The 16,077-nt window shown below is 50.5% G+C and overlaps 3 protein-coding genes across 4 annotated transcripts; 2 read left to right on the top strand and 1 right to left on the bottom strand.

The window, feature by feature from the left end:
• Positions 1–50: 50 nt before the first annotated feature.
• On the top strand, positions 51–3,273 carry CBY1 (chibby family member 1, beta catenin antagonist). 2 transcript variants are annotated; one of them, XM_027879428.1, is made up of 5 exons: positions 51–338; positions 729–839; positions 1,531–1,636; positions 1,721–1,836; positions 2,699–3,273. In XM_027879428.1, the coding sequence occupies exons 2-5, from the start codon at positions 762–764 to the stop codon at positions 2,777–2,779; spliced, it is 381 nt and encodes a 126-aa protein (XP_027735229.1). In that variant the 5' UTR covers positions 51–338; positions 729–761; the 3' UTR covers positions 2,780–3,273. The 2 variants fall into 2 exon arrangements, with proteins under 2 accessions (XP_027735229.1, XP_027735230.1); XM_027879429.1 differs by having other exon boundaries at positions 334–355.
• Positions 3,274–3,413: 140 nt separating this feature from the next.
• On the top strand, positions 3,414–5,289 carry TOMM22 (translocase of outer mitochondrial membrane 22). The gene is made up of 4 exons (XM_027879416.1): positions 3,414–3,560; positions 3,663–3,781; positions 4,056–4,173; positions 4,540–5,289. Exons 1-4 carry the CDS (start codon positions 3,450–3,452, stop codon positions 4,612–4,614), a joined length of 423 nt encoding a protein of 140 aa, XP_027735217.1. The 5' UTR covers positions 3,414–3,449; the 3' UTR covers positions 4,615–5,289.
• A 1,556-nt stretch (positions 5,290–6,845) lies between these two features.
• Positions 6,846–14,810, bottom strand: JOSD1 (Josephin domain containing 1). Its single transcript, XM_027879415.1, has 4 exons — positions 14,337–14,810; positions 9,646–9,774; positions 9,336–9,530; positions 6,846–7,937 (listed from the first exon to the last, which is right to left on the bottom strand). The coding sequence occupies exons 1-4, from the start codon at positions 14,519–14,521 to the stop codon at positions 7,838–7,840; spliced, it is 609 nt and encodes a 202-aa protein (XP_027735216.1). The 5' UTR covers positions 14,522–14,810; the 3' UTR covers positions 6,846–7,837.
• Between the last annotated feature and the right edge of the window lie 1,267 nt (positions 14,811–16,077).

The following is a 16,077-nucleotide window of genomic DNA, read 5'->3' as shown; positions in this document are numbered from 1 at the left end:
CCCCGCCATTGAGGCGCAGCCCGATGGAACAGCCCGGCCCAACCGCCCCCGCAGCGCGGGGCTGACCCTACCACTGCTGGGTGGGGGTGTTCCTCATCGGTTCTGCTCTCGCCGAGCTTGTTGCTTTCGCCAGTGAGATGCCGGGAGGGAAAACAGAACAAAGGAGCATCCCGGTGGCGGCCCGTGCGGGGAATAACGCCCTGCAGTGCTCCCCTCGCAGCTCCTCGGCGTGCCCGTAGTAGGGTGGTACGGCCCGTGCCCAGCCAGTGCCGGGGGACACCGCGCGGCGCGGGGGATACCGGCCGAGGGGAGGGGGCGCGGGAGGGAAGGGGACACAGGTGAGGAGAGGGCACAGGTTGGGAGGGGGCACAGGTGAGGGCTCGGGGGACTGTGACGCTTTGCGCCCTCCATCCCCCATCCCGGCTCGTTCACGTGCAGCAGAGGTGCGAGGGAGGTGCCCGTGGAGGGCCGGTGCTACCGGGCAGCGGTGGCGGGTGGGCAGTTTTAGATAACCCCCCCAAACCGCCATCTCGGCCCCTCCGAGAGCCAGGGGGACACTGCCTGGGGAGAAAGGGTGTGGGGGCTGATGTTGGGTGGAAACCGGACAGCATCCGTGGTGGAAAATGGGCGGCTGGAGCAAACCTCGCCCGTGCCAACGCAGCCTCCTTGTGACGGCGCTGCTCCTGTCCCACAGCCTCAGACCAGCCAAGTCCCTCCTGCTCTTTCGGGGAGCCCCTTGTAAGCCTGGCCAGCAGTGCGTGATGCCCCTGTTTGGGAATTCCTTCAGCCCGAAGAAGACCCCCCCTAGGAAATGGACCTCGCTCTCCAACCTGCACTTCGTGAGTCCCACTGCCCGTGGTTTGCTGCAGGAGCGCTTGCTTGGTGACCGGGGTGGGTGGCTCCTGCTGTGAGTACCGTAACCCTTATAAGAGCTCACAAATTCTGGGAGAGGAAAAGGTTCTTCACCCAGAGGGGGTCAGGCACTGGAACAGGCTCCCCAGGGAAGTGGTCACAGCACCAAGCCTGACAGAGTTCAGGAAGTGTTTGGACAACACTCTCAGGCATGTGGAGTGATTCTTGGGGCTGCCCTGTGCAGGACCAGGAGTTGGACTTGATCCCTATGGGGTCCTTCCAACTCAGGGTATTCTATGATTCCTGCTGTATTGCTCTCTTCCTGCGGTGCAGCACCATTTCTGATCACCATATATGGACTATATGACTATGTATGAAACTAGGAATAGCTCAGGGAAGGATCATTGTTACCCCACACGGAATCCAGAACTGTTTCACTGAAAACTTCTCACCAGTGGTCTCCAAGCCCAGGGAGAAGAGTGTGTGTGTGGGTGGGAGAAAGGGCAGGGATGGTAGTGAGAGAAGCCAGTTTTCTACTGCAGCAGTACATGACCAAAGCAGGATTCCAGGGCCATTTGGACCAGCACCTTGCATTGGAATGGCTGTCACTAAAAAATGGGAGAGCAGGGGGTAGCTTTGGAATTCTGTGGAATGCTGAGTGTGATCTTCTCCCTGCAGATGGATAGATCCACCCGTGAGGTTGAGCTGGGCCTGGAGTATGGCACCCCCTCCATGAATCTTGCTGGCCAGAGCCTGAAGTTTGAAAATGGCCAGTGGGTGTCAGGTAGAGTGCAGCTCAGCTTGTTTTGGTCTGAAGTAGCCACGGTTGACTGATAATCCATATTTTGACCTCTTTCTTTCCTCCTAGAATCAGGAAGCTTCACGGGGGATCGCAGGGAATTGCAGCGCTTGCGGAAACGAAATCAGCAGCTAGAGGAAGAAAACAATCTCCTTCGGCTGAAAGTGGATATTCTGCTGGACATGGTGAGTCTTCACCCTATTCCTGCCTGCTCATAGCAGTGGAGATGCCCAGGTGAAGGGCCAAAGTGAAGGGTACTGGGACTGCTGAAGAAGGATGCTCCCACTGCACCTTGCTTTTTGCCTTACCCTGCTGTGCAACACTCACGTAACAGTGAAGTGACTGTGGGAGTAGAGCTTGATCTGCTCTGTGAGGAGAGGGAAAGGTTCCCACTGCACCAGAGCTTGTTGTGAATGCTGTAGCTGAGAAGAGGGGAGCCCCTGCAAGTGCCATGTCTCCTCTTTCCCTTTCTGCATGGAGTAGGGCATTTTTCTTGCCACTCTGGCCTCTGCCCTAACCATGAAACTGATTTGTAGCCACCCTCTCTGGTCACAGAGGATTAAAGCTTCCATCTGCTGTCACGAGGGGCATGACATCTGTTCTGTGTTTAAACCTGTGGATGAAAGAATTCCCAAGCCCTAAATCAACCACATTCAGCCTTATCCTAAGATCACAACTTTTGTGCTTAAAATCTGGAGAGACTTTCAGTGAAAAACAACACGTGTATTCTCCGTCTATTAACTGATTTAGGCTTTATGTCAGTCTGGACAAATACTCGTTCCTTTATTTTTGCTTCCTTACTCTTCATGCTTTGAAGCTGGCAAGTGGTTTTTGTGGCTGGAGCACTTAGCAGAAGCCCTAGCTGCTCTCCAGGTTTTCTAGGCAATCTCAGTGAAGTGTGACATGGCAGCTTCCCCCTTGCTCAACAGGAACAAATTCCCTTCTGCAGGTCCTGGCTTGCAGTGGTAAATCTCAGCTGTGCTGTGAAGTCAGAGAAGCCTCACAAGCTTTTAACTCACTCTTGTCATCATCTGCTGTGCGTTGCAGCTCTCCGAGACCACCGCTGAGTCCCATCTGATGGAGAAGGAGCTGGAGGAGCTGAAGCAGCACAGCCGGAGGAGGAAGTGAAGAAGAGGTGGCTGGAGAATGGGGCTGGCTCTGGGTCTTGGCCCACAGGATGCCAGGGCTGGCTTGGGCCTCCCAACCACTTTGGTACTGTGTGTAGGTACTTTGTTTCGTGCGACCACGAATGACGAGATGCTACTCTAGTGTTGTGCAGTGCCAAGATGCTGCTGATGGCTGGTTTGGCACCACAGCACTGTTAAAATTAACACGTTTGTTCTCAGAGCACTTTATCTTGCTGCGTTTCCTCACCGCAGCCCAGCATAGGTACTCTCCTCTCCAAGGCAGCCAGACAAGGGCAGTGGAGAAGATTCCTCTCCACGCGGGCTCCTCCTTGCCTTAAGAAGGCAGGGAAACCCCTGCCCCCTCCAGCCTGTCCCCCCACGAGGAGCCGGCGGAGGGTCGTACAAGCCTCACTGCCTGCCTTGGGCGAGCAGGATGCTGGAGTTGCTCGTTCTCGAGGGTTTTGCATATTTTACATAAAATCTCGCCTTTAAAACCTGGCTCTGCGGGTGTCTGTGTCGGGTCGCGCCGCGGGGGAGGGGGGCGGGCGGGGGGAGACCATCGTTCCTCCGCGCCGCCAGGGGCCGCTGCCTCGCCCGGGCCGGGCGGCGAGAGGGCCGCCCTTCTTCCGGCGGCGCTGCGCCCTCCGCCCCCTCCGTCCTGTGTGGTGGCGATGGCGGCCGCGGCGTCCCTGTCCCCGGAGGAGCTGCTGCCCAAGGGCGGCGCGGGCAAGGCCGAGGAGCTGGAGGACGAGCTGGAAGAGGAGGAGGAGGACGACGAGGAGGTATCGGGGCGGGCGGCGGCGCGGCGCGCCGGGCGGGCCGGGCGGGCGCGGTGACCCCGCGGGGCCGGGCGGCGGGGCCTGACGCGCTGGTGCCGCCCGCAGCTGGACGAGACGCTGGCGGAGCGGCTGTGGGGGCTCACGGAAATGTTCCCCGAGAGCGTGCGATCGGCGGCCGGGGCCACGTTCGACCTGTCGCTGATGGTAGCGCAGAAGATGTACAGGTGAGGGGGCGGCGGGAGCCCCTCGGAGCGGGCCCGGCGGGCGCAGCGGGGCGGCTTTGGCCGCGGGTGGCGCAGTGCGGGGCCGGCAGGCAGCGGCAGGACCGCGCTTTTTGTTTCTGAGCGGCGCGGGCAGGGCGGGGGTAGGGTGCCACCTCGGGGGTGTATCTGGGGGAAGGCTTTTGCCTGAGGCACAGAAGGGAAGCGTGGGAAGGGAAGTGGGTAAGAAGTGACCAAAGAACCGATTCTAAATCCTAATGTTCTTTCTCCTTGCTAGAATCTCTAGGGCAGCTCTGTGGATTGGGACCACCTCCTTCATGATTCTGGTTCTTCCTGTCGTCTTTGAAACTGAAAAACTGCAGATGGAGCAACAGCAGCAGCTGCAGCAACGACAGGTGAGGCAAGAACGGCCCAGCCCTCTCTCCTGGCCCTGCAGAGTCGGCTGGGGGTGCTGGTGCCTCCCGGTTGCTGGGGAAGAGGAGTGCACTGTTACACACTGTGGCCTCACTCATCCCTCCAGATTCTCTATCTGGATGTTCCAGTGGGACAGTCCTGCCAATTTTGCAGCGTCAGGCTATGGCAGTCTCTGGCAAGCACAACCTGGCTTTCTCCAGCTGAGACAGGCCCTGGAATAGCTGAAATAGGGTCTGTGGTCAGGCACTGACCTTGGCTGTGGCACCAGCAGTACCTGTGGGAGGGGGGACTTGGTGGGTATCCTTCCTATGTCCTTGAAGCCACCTAACCAGTTGTTTTCCTTCCAGATCCTCCTTGGACCCAACACAGGGCTCTCAGGGGGAATGCCAGGGGCCCTGCCTCCGCTGTCAGGAAAAATCTAAGTTGCGGAAGCTGAGTTGGATTCATATCAAGTGGGAAGACCTCGCGATTATGATATATTGAACTGTTGATTTGTTGGGTCAGGGCATTTTTTCCTTTTGTTTGTTTTTGGTTTTTGTTCTCCTTTGGGACATTGACCTGTTCATAACGAGGGGGGGAAGCCCCTCCTCTGGACCTGATGACGGTTCCTGTCTGCATCCCCCCTCCTGTAGAAATCATGAGTATTTCCTTTTATTCAATCACTATGCCATAACCAGGTACAGACTCGGACTGGGGGAGCTCCTCTGCCAGCTTCCTCGCCCCTGCCCCCACCAAAACCACCCTGGGGCACAGGTCAGGCTTTGAAAAGCAGCAGTCAGAGAACAAATTCTTTTCTGCCTGATTCGGAGCTGAAGGACACCGGTGGCAGGAGGAGTGACTTTTGCAGCAGAGGAAGGAGGGGTGCAGGTGGCAATCAATATCCCATGGAAAACACTCTTTGGGAAGATGTGTCTGCAGAAACACGTTCACTGTAGCTCTGTGTGTGTGTGAGAACGGAGGGAGCAGTAGGCCAGGTTTGAGACGATCACATCCACGCAGATTCTCTGCCTCATAAAGTAGAACTTCAGATATCAGCTGCGTATTTTTTTGTATGGAATATTAAATAAATCCAACCTGAGCAGTGTGATTTTAATAGATGTCCTTGAGGGAGGCTCAGTTCTTTCAGAGCTGTTGGGGGCTTTGTGGGTAGGGACCTCTCCATTTTCACGCACATCCTGGCAACGGGGAAGGGGCTGACATGGCTCTGTCACCCTCAGAGGGGTGGGGAAGCCCTGTACGGCTTAAAGGAGGTGTCAGAGAGGTGCTCAGCACTAGTGACCAACGTTCAAGGTTCTTAACTCACAGAAAGGTGGTGGTTTTATAACCAAAGAAAAAAAATTTATTTATCCTTTACATACTTTGTTACAGAACAATTCAGTTGAACATACAGAAGTGATAGGACATTTATATGGAAACATTTTTTTTTTCCATTTTTAATATTTGGTTAAACAAAATACATCTCTGTAAACAAACCCAAGACAAGGCTCTAACAAAACCAAACAAGCAAAAAAACAAACAGGGGCTTCCCCACTCCCGAGCGGTGGGACTGGACCGGCTCACCCACCCTTGGGCATGGCAGCCTCACCTCCCGCGGGGGTGTGATCGTACACTTTCCCTTTACCTGAGCAGCTGGATCACACTGTTTCCCCCCCATGGGAAAGCAGCTGACGTACAAGAAGAGGAAAGTAGCCCCTAAGTATTTTAAAACATCTTTGCATATTGTGCACTGATCCATTGGCTTGCAGTTTCCATGCAAACAGGGTTTTTCTCCAAAGTGCAACTTCAATCAGCACAGAAAACGTTGCTGTTGAGATTTAATTTTTCCCCTCTTGAAGAAATGGCTTCAAGTCAGGAGCAGAATGCCTGCAGGCTGCACATCCTGCCTGGAAAGCGTTTAAAAACTCTGCCAGCTGGTATTGGTCATTGGAATGTGTTACGAAATAGGACTTTTTAAAACGGTAAGAGCCGTTTGCCCTTTACTGTGGGAGGCTGTGCTCAAAGGACTGCACAACAGTGCTTGCCAGATGTCCAGGGGGCTGTGAACACCATCGTCCCATCCTCATGTGGCCTCTCTGTTGGGAAGGTGCCATTCTGGTGGTCTTTCAGTTTCAAGCACCCACTCATGCACTTGCAGAGCTCTAAAGAGAAAAATAACTGAGAAAAGATCATTACAAGCGCTCCTTTCACCAGGTCAAACATCAGTAATGAGACCTTTCAGCACGATGGAGCAGGATCCTTTGAGCTCCATCAGGTCCCAGAGGTTGCTGTTCAACTGAGACACGTAAAGAGGGAAGCAAACAGCAGCTCAGACAGGAAGTGCTAAACACAATGAAGTCTGTTCCAAATTCAGCATTAACACCTCCTGCTGTGGAAGGCATGGCTGAGCTACAGCTCGCCTGGGTGACTGGGAAACAGCCGGTAGGGATTCCACTTAAGAGTCTCCATGTCTAGTCACTCCCACAGAACACAGGAAAAAGGAATTCATCCATTAATGGAATGCTTGTCGGCCAACGCTAAAGGGGTGATTGGTTCAATTACCAAGTTGGGGTGTCTCTAATGCCTGAGAGTTCTGGTGGACCCTCTGCAGCTCTCACACAAGTGGCTACTATGAAAGGGCAAAACTGACTTACGAAGGCTTCCCTCCTCAGCCCATTTTTATAACTCGACCTGTTTCTGGCACATTTCACATGACATTCCTGACTGTAGGCTAGGCTTCTGAAGAGGGAAATAAATGGGAATGAAATTTCTCTCAAAACCTCCCTCTTCAGCTTTATTCCTCTCTCCAAGCAGCCTCTAAACTACTGGGTGACCATGTAGAAAACCAAAATATGTGTTAAAAAATAAAACAATTTCCCCCCCCACCACCACCACAGCATGAAGAAACCCAAGCAGACTATGGCCTCTCTCCAGTCCAGAAACTTGATACTCCTCAGCCTGTGCCTGCTGTTTCCATGTCATCTTAGCCAGCCACACGCTGCCAGACAACCGCTCACCACATACATAAATCCCTGGAGACACTGGGGAAGAATCCTCTAGCTACCCGAAGAATTTCTTGGAAGATGACACTGTTTTTATTATTGTTTCCTAACTTCTGGCACAAACCAGCCCTAAGAAGCAGAGGGTCGTGCTGAGCACCGTACCATTCCTAGTGTTTTGAGTGTCCTGAGAGACCCTTAGGAATTGCAAATGTCTTCATGGTGACTTGTTTTGGAGAGAGAGACTTGTGAAGAGATGGCAGCATGCTTGGCTCCTGCTCCTCCCTGGCAAGCCCTGGACAGGGCTGGGCCCCTCCATACACGGCCCTGAGCCACATGGGGAAAGGGAGGCCAGAGGTTTCCAGGCGCCCTCGCCCCCAGCCCAGTTTTAAAGAGCACGATGCCTTCCCGCTGGCCAAAGGGCACACAGCTCATCCACCTTGCAATTGAAGTGATTGGCTTCCAGTTTCCTCCACTCTGGCCTTAATTCTTCCCCACCCACCACCCCCAACGTCCTGCGCCATTGCCCTATTGCACCAAGGAAGGAAGAGAAGAGCCTAACAAAGGAAATTCCAGACAAGAAGAGTCGGGGCACCCATTATCCAGGTTTTAGGACATCAGGAGTTTGGTAAAGGGGAAGAGCTGTAGTGGGAGGACGAGTCGGTCCAGGTCACACGTCAGCTCTCCAGGTCTGATGTGCTTCCACCTCCTCTGGGACCACCAGGAGGAGTTCACAGTTCTTTCCTCTCAGCTGGTGTTTCAAAAATTTCCTATCGTGAAGAGAAATAGAAATAAGTGCTACTGAATGTAGAACTCTATCATCTTCTACAACAACTAAATGCAACTATGTAGATGTGACAAGAAATGGGAGAAACGCACCTCGCCCAAAGTCTTTAGTTATTTTACAACAGAAAAAAACCTCAAACAAATATAAAACTTGTCCTAGTAGATTCAACACACCTCTGCCCAGAAAACTATCTCAGAATCAGATAGACATTATCTTAATCTCAGAAGAGAGAAGTCTATATAGATGTCACTTTCCAAGGTAGCAAAAACAGAATTAAAACCAAGTTCAATTTATTCAGATTTCCAAGATCAAGAATCCCACTGTAATTTAAAATAATTCCAACATATCTGGGAACACTTGCAATAAAAAACAGCCCATCATTTAGATGTTCTTATCACAGATTGTAGCAGAAGTGTACTACCTGGTCATTTGACATGATTTTTTTAGCCCCTTTCTGCCCCTCAGCTTTTTCTAATACCAAACTTGGATTACTTCCAATAAATCTGAAAGTCAAATCAATGTTTTCTCTCATACTTTTTGTTCCAGTTTTCCAAAACTCCCAATATAGAAAGCCCATATTTACTGCTGAAGAACAATACACCCAGGATAAAATCCACCAGAACCTCTGCACAGTAGTTCCATAAAAACACTCCAGTCTTTCTTTATCCCAGAAATTCACAGAAGGCTGACATTCCCTTTACCAAGACTTCAGTGGCACGGTCAGTTCTGCAAATACTGCTGATGTGCAATCCCTATTTTACAACAAGTCTAATCAGGACAGGAAGGCTGCTAGTAGGATTCACAACATGATGGAATGTAAGCTAAACAACAACCAAGAGCAGGTGAGACTTTATAAAGCATTTACAGCAACCACCTCATGTTAAGATTAAAGAGGGAAGAGGAGCCAAGCCAGGAGGGCAATGTATGCTTACATAAGAAAGTGATTTCTAAAAAACAGCTTTCACTGCTTTCAGGGATAAGGCTGGACTTTTAGTCTGGAAAGCCTTTTATTGGGAACATACAGATTGTTACTAAAGAGGCAAAGAATGCTCACTCTCACATTCAAGGAGGGAGTAGGGCACAGCACATCTTGTTGCAGGAGTCACCCACTAATACCAGACCTGGCCTCTACCTTTACCAGAAATGACAGAGCCAGACACTTAAGAGGCCAAGTCAGGCTCTCCTGAGCTCACAGAGATTGCCACTGCTGAAAGTATTTCCCTAGCTCTGCCTAAACAGGGCATAAATCCAAGCTGGAGGCACAAGAAAGTTTTTACTCTCAAATATTTACTATTGAAGGTCAACCATACATGTTTCAATCACTAACTGTTTAAGGACACATTTCTCATCTCCAACAGGGAAAGATTTGAGGAAATCCTACCTGAGCTCACTTTCACCTCCAATCCACTCGGGCACCTTGAGCTTGGAGTCAAGGTTGTAGTAGGTGCCTCCCACCTCCCGGACACAGATCCAGTGCTGTCGCTTGAGGGGGAGCTTCAAGGGGCCCCAGCAAAGGCTAGAGGGCAGATTCATGATGAAGCCCATCACGTTAGACAGAGCAATGGCATTAACATCCCTGAAAGAGTGCAGGCAACAAGGCAGCAGTAAGATTATGTTCTGGTGCTTTCAGTTCAATCTTTCTCATTTTCACAAACAGCAGCCACCTCCAGAATTACACAAGTTGTCAGTACCTGCGCTTGTCCCACCAAACCGCCTCATAGCCTTTGGTCTGAAGGGCTGCCATGATCACGTTCACATCATAGTTCCCATTTCCCAGCATGCTCTTCTTGTGGGGGGTCACCATGGTGTTGGGAGACAGCCTGCAAACAGAACAGGGGGCTGCTCTAGCAGGTGTTTGCTGAACCTGTATTCTACAGCCACAAAGGGGCTACTTGATGTACAACCTGAAGGCCATTTTCGGGGGAGTGGTGTTTAAACACAAACTGTTCCATTCCCCCTTTTCATTCATCAAAGGGGCTGAGGGGACTAAGTAATGAATTAAAAATAACTTTGGTGTACAAAGCTTCCAAAGGTCCTACCTTTGATGTGAAAAGAGATCACAAAGCTTTCCCCCTCCACTCCCTTGAACTGGTACTTCTGAAGGATGCTTCAATTATGACTTTTCCTCAATTCACTGCTGGAGTAAATGCCAGTTTGCCATTTAGGACAATGGCTATTACAATTCTGAGAGTTCAATAGTCAACACCAGTCTTGAAGACCGGATGAGAAAAAGAGGCAGGGGAAGTTGGATGTAGAAAAGGTTGTTCTCCCCACCCTCTCACTGGTAAATTGAAGAAATATTCAGACACAAAGCTGTGCAGACATTTGTGGCTGGGAGCTTTCTAAAGCACTGCTTTTGCTAGATGGTAAAAAAATATCTGTTGCCGTAGGTAACTAAACAGATAATCCTGTTGTGAACAAATCTCTTCAGCTTTGACCTATAAGCTCGCTTAGACATCACTTCCATTAACACAGCATCTAAAAATGCAGAATTACAGTCTATCGTGTTCATCTAATCATACAATATCCTGAGTTGGAAGGGATCCACAGGGATCATCAAGTCCAAGTCCTGGCCGCCACAGGACTGCCCGAAGAATCACACCATGTGATTGAGAGCATTTTCCAAATGCTTCTTGAACTGTCAGGTTTGGCGCTGTGACCACTTCCCTGGGGAGCCTATTCCAGTGCCTGACCACACTCTGGTTGAAGAACCTTTTCCTAATATCCAACCTTAATCTCCCCTGCCACAGCTTCATGCCATTCCCTTAGGTCCTGTCACTAGTCACCAGAGAGGAGAGATCAGTGCCTGCTCCTCCACTTCCCCTTACGAGGAAGATGTGGACTGCCATGAGGTTACATGCAAAAATAGAAGACGGCCTTTCCAGCGCTTCAGATCATGGATGCGAGACACAAAACATGGAGATGGGTGGCAAAAAACCCCGTTATCCACTTTTATTGCTTTATGTTCCCCCCCCCAACAAATTTTGTAAGGAGGGAAAATGATGATGGGATGTATGATGATGAAGACGACAGCTGGAAAACCAAGCACAGGAGAAACTGGGAGCAAAGAACAGCAAGGTCATGCAATGCCAATCCAAAGAAAGTCAAGCCTGAGATCAGTTCTGTTGTAATGAGTTGCTCATTTGATTGGTAAGGACTTCCTTAGTTCTGCTGGTGCAAGGTTCAGATTTCACATCATCCAAACACCCACATTTTACCTGCCTCTCCCTCCTGTCAGCTCCACCCCCCAAAACTCCTAATGTTCTTGCACGTTTTTCTCTAGGCCTTTAGCACAGTGCACATTCTGCAGTCATATTTCATCCAGTGAAAATCCCTCCTCCCCTCTGCATTCCTGCCCTGACAGCATAAGGCATTTGACAAGAAGAAGAAGAAAGCAGCGGCTTGAGTAGGGAGTTTCACACCAACCAAGGTCTGAAGACAGGTAGCTTTTGGCTTCAGCTGTTTTCCTGCACTGGAGCAGACTGCAGCAAAACAGCATTCTCCCCACAGGAGGGTGGGGAGGACTTGACTATAGAAGGGAGAAAAGTCCATGACACCATGGCAAGAGGAAAAGCTGTTAATATCCACCATGGGGCATTTCCAAGTAAGGCAGTGACATTTTCAGAGATTCATGGTTTCCAGTCTCCAAAGCTGTGCTGAATTTTACTAGTCACAGAGATGCAACTGTAGCTTGTCACAGCTCTGCCAGCATCTCCATAAAGCAAGATCACTTTGCTACAACTAATTCCTCAAGATCATTGCTTCATCCTAACTCATGAGCACCAGCGAGCTAGGGAAAGCCTTACAATTAAGAACGCCCTTTGGGTTACAGAAGCTTCCTCTCCTTGCACCGTATTCCAGATACAAGTTTGGGAGCCGAAAAAACACATTTATCTTTGTTCCTTCATGTAACTTGCAGAGTCCCAGAAATGAGAAGAGACCAGCAGAAGTGACACTCTCAAAGAAGCGGCACCTGTGAGCAAACCTGCACCAAGAATCGCCTCAACATCACTACCCACACACACACCTAAGTAAGGTCCACATTCATCAGGTGAAGCATTCTATCACATAAGGAATTAATTTGCCTCCCCAAAGTTATTGTTTGGGTTTTTTTAGGGTTTTTTTTTTGTGGAGGGAGGGGATGGTGTTTGGTTTTTTTTGTTTGTTTGTTTGTGTTTTTTTTTTAAATCTGGACACTGAACTGAGAAAGACTGACAAATCTGGACTGAAATCCAGGTAATGTCAGTCAGAAACTTTCATCAACATATTGTCTCAACACAAGGGGCTCCAAGATTCCTGTATGCAGCTGTCTTTCCTAATCAGGTCTCAATACACACACTGCAGTGAAGCGAAGAGATTTTGTTTGTATCTCCACGCAACACTTGGAACAGGCAACTTACTTCCTGCAATAAAAGCCAGAGGAACATCAAAAAGGTATTTCTTGTATGAAAGAAAAGGGAAGGACTACAAAATCAGAGGGGTGCCTGGAGCAAGTTTTGGCACACTCTTGAGATGATAATCATCAAGCCTGGCCTTCCACAATAGGATGCAGCAAAAGGGAAGCTAATGATTAAGCGATGTGGTTCAATCATTCTCCAAGGGATGTGGTAAAAGCTACAGAAAGCTTAAGTTTACTTGTGATTTCATTACCTTGTCAACACTGGGTTTAAAAATCACACTGCAACATTTTTGTAGCTTACTAAAAATATTCATCAGTCCTTTATCAATATACAGAATGTGATAAGACCCAGAGAAGAAAAGAGAGATATAAAAGGCAACTAAATCCACTCTTCTTAAAGGCAAATCAGAGTGCTATACATAAAGTAGTAACCCAACAGAAATGGAAAGGTAGTGGCAATTCTTACACATAGCTTACAGCTCATCCATTTCCAACAGGAAATCCACATATATCTCCATACTACCATAGGGCTGAATCAATCTGTCTATCTTCATCTGAATATTAGGAACACCACCAGGTTGGACTCAAAAGCAAACTCTCCCTTCTATGGCAAGAGGTCCAGCAAGATTAACATCCCATTTCTTTCTAAGAGGTTTCATGCTGTACACTAATTCTGTCTCACCAAGCCCAACAAAAGCCAACTAATTAGATCATCACACTCCTACCAAAGGAACTGCCTTGTTTGCTTCAGGCCAAGAGCAATCCAGCTGTGATTAAGATTCTGACAATTGCTGCTCTGGAACAAAACCACAGTGTTTTTACACTGGACAAAGAGTGCCTTGAGCCTGCCATGGACCAGCAGGAATTTTATCTATAACACTGTTGTAAACAGCATTTCAATCTGATGTTTGCTACTGTCCATTACCACATTTCTTTTGCCAAAGACAGGCATGAGTCAAGCGCCAGTTCCATAAATCTGCCAGTTTTCAGGAGAGCGGTGACAGGTGCACAGCTCCCTGCTCATCAGCACAGGGTACGACGACTGCCTTGTCCCACAGCACCTACGTAGCCACTGCCATGATGTGGGATTTCCAACCTGGCCCAAACACAAGATGCTGTCAACTGCTGAGCATAGCCTAAGCGACTTACAGCATCTGCAGGTTCAGTATCAAAGGAGAACCCTTCTCCTGTATGATTACTTAGCTCCACCATTGAAAGATCACTAGAATTTTTAAAGGCACACACAGCACATTTTCCACAAAGCATTGAAACAGCATAAAATAAACACTGAGCAAAGTATGAGCTACGGCACAGGCTACATTAATAATTTACATTCATCCTTGTAAAACTCAAAACCACTTTATTAATTATTGGAAGCTATTGGGAAACATTTAGCAATGCCACAAAAAATGAGGATCCAGCTACTGAAATTAAATCAGGGTCTTGCTGCATGGAAAAAAACCAGACATAATATTTGAAGACCTTCACTGAATCACTTAAATAAGGAGTCACTCATTTGACAAAGTTCTAATTTCCAAAAATCTTAGAAGTGATGTAGTACTAAGTGAGTTTTTATGATGACCCATTTGTCATTCCTGCTGCCTTCATTCTCCCAAGGGAATTCCCAAATCTGTTATTAAGATAACATATACAAGTCAGGGGCAAAAACATGGAAGATGGGTAAAAGAGGCATTAAGGTGGGTAGGGAAGAAGACAGCAGTCCAACAGCATCCATGACAGCATCTTCAATAAAGCTCTTGGACCCAAAACTGGCAGCCAGAATAAGTTAAGAAACAAGTGAAAAGAGGAAGAATTTCTGCACGGAGGAAAAGGACTGAGTATAGAAAAGAAAATACATTAATCTCAAAGCAGTGGCATAGTCTGAACCCCTCCTTTTCTTTACATTTCCCCAAATAAGACCTGAAAATTCCTCCAATTAACAGAGGAAAAGGGGAGCTACCACCAATACAGAGAGTATCCTACCTCTGGAAAATCTCCTGCAGGGTTTCCCTGGTGAAGGCGTTGCTGTCCTGGAAGACATTGTTGAGGGCATGGAGGGCGCACAGCTCCCTGCGCTGCTTCTCATGGTAAATGTGCAGTGGCGGTGGCTGAGGTGGCTCTGGTGATTCTGATTTGGTCTTGTCACCTTTCCATGGCACGCAACTCATTTTCTCGATGGGTGAATGTGGAGTAGTTGGTGAGAAATGAAGGAGGCTGAAGTTTCTGCCTCCACAATCAAAACAGCAGCCCACTGACCCTTTCTTTGGTGAGCTAATGCTGCTTCCAGCTCACAAACCCTCCTCTTGTGCTTCAGTTTATTCAGTAATTCCCTCTGACAGCAGGTTTTAAAAACCACATGAAGATCTGCAACATATTTTTCCTCCCTCCTCCCATACCCCATAAAATGTAATACTTCACCTCCCCTTCACAAAAAACAAACAAACAAACAAAAAACAAAAACAAAAAAACACCACCAAAAACGATTCCCCTTAGTGTCTAGATACCAGCTGAAATTTATCACATCGTTCCTTTTCTTCCATCTCCTTTGGTCTATAGTGACAGTAAAAGGCTACCCAAAGCAGGTAAGGAGAGGCCCACCCCAAAGTGCCAAAGTGGAGAAGATAAAGCCAGCACCGGGTGCTGCCTATGGGGCCACAGCGTGGTTAAGCACTTATCAGCTGCATTCCTCCATTCCTTCGGGAACGACGGAATCCTGGCAGGAAGATGCCAACAGCTCGGGAAAGGAAACTGCTTCTTGCTAGGCCACGAGAAGCCCAAGTCCAGGCTGCGGGGAAGGCGATTCCTCACAGGTCACCCTGCGCTCCGACAAAGGGAAGTCTCCGTTAGCAACGGGAGGAGGCGGCACAAAGCCCGTGGGAGGGAGGGGAGCACAGGCGGGACCAGCCCCACGGCCTGCCTCGCACTTTCCCACCTCAGCCCTCCCCACCCTGCGCCCTCGCAACCACCACCACAACAACCTGGGCAGCGGTCGCCTCCCACTACCGAAGCCCAGCGACCCCAGCAGCCCACCGCGCTGAGGAGAGGCCCCCGCCTGAGCCTTCCCCAGTCCCTCGGGGCTCGCGGCCAGGCCGAGGCGCCCGCCCTTCCCCTCGGGAGGGCCCCGCCGTGTCGGGCCAGGCCGGGCCGGGCCGGTCCCGCCGCCGCCTCCTCCTCTTCTTCCTCCTCCTCACCGCACGCTCGGCCCCTCGGGCCGCCCCGCGCCGGCGCACGCGCGCGCCGCACCGCGCTCGCGCCGCTCTCGAGCACGCACACGCGCGAGGAACACCCCCCCGCCCACCGCACGCGCCGACGGCCGAGCGCAGATGCGGCTCCGCCCCTCCTGGCGTCAGCCCCAAAGGAGCCGGGACACGGCCGAGAGGGGCTCCGCCGCCCGGCGAACAAACAAACGCGAGTCCTCCCCCGGCTCCGCTCTGTGCCGCGGGCTGGAGCTGGCGGAGGGGAAGGAGTAGGACGGACGGCTTCCCCCGCCGCACTGCAGGGGTCACCTGCTGACCCACAGAGCGCCTCAGCCAGGGAGGTTTCCTCCTGGGCGTTGGCGTCCTGCCTGCCGGAGGCCACTGCGAGCGGTCTGAACACCGTGGGCTCGCATGGCATGGAGGCCTTCTGTCAGGAGCCCAGGGCGGAAGGGGCAGAGGGGCTCTTTTCCCACGCCAAGGGCTGTGGCGGAACGCCGGCCCGGAACAGCCGGTCCCGCAGGCTAGAG

Source organism: Empidonax traillii, unplaced genomic scaffold, assembly GCF_003031625.1.
Source record: "Empidonax traillii isolate 1590-97213 ecotype Southwest subspecies unplaced genomic scaffold, ASM303162v1 scaffold55:size2822071, whole genome shotgun sequence".
NCBI lineage: Eukaryota > Metazoa > Chordata > Aves > Passeriformes > Tyrannidae > Empidonax > Empidonax traillii.
The sequence above is the reverse complement of the archived record's forward strand: the minus strand, read 5'-3'. Positions and strand labels throughout refer to the sequence as shown.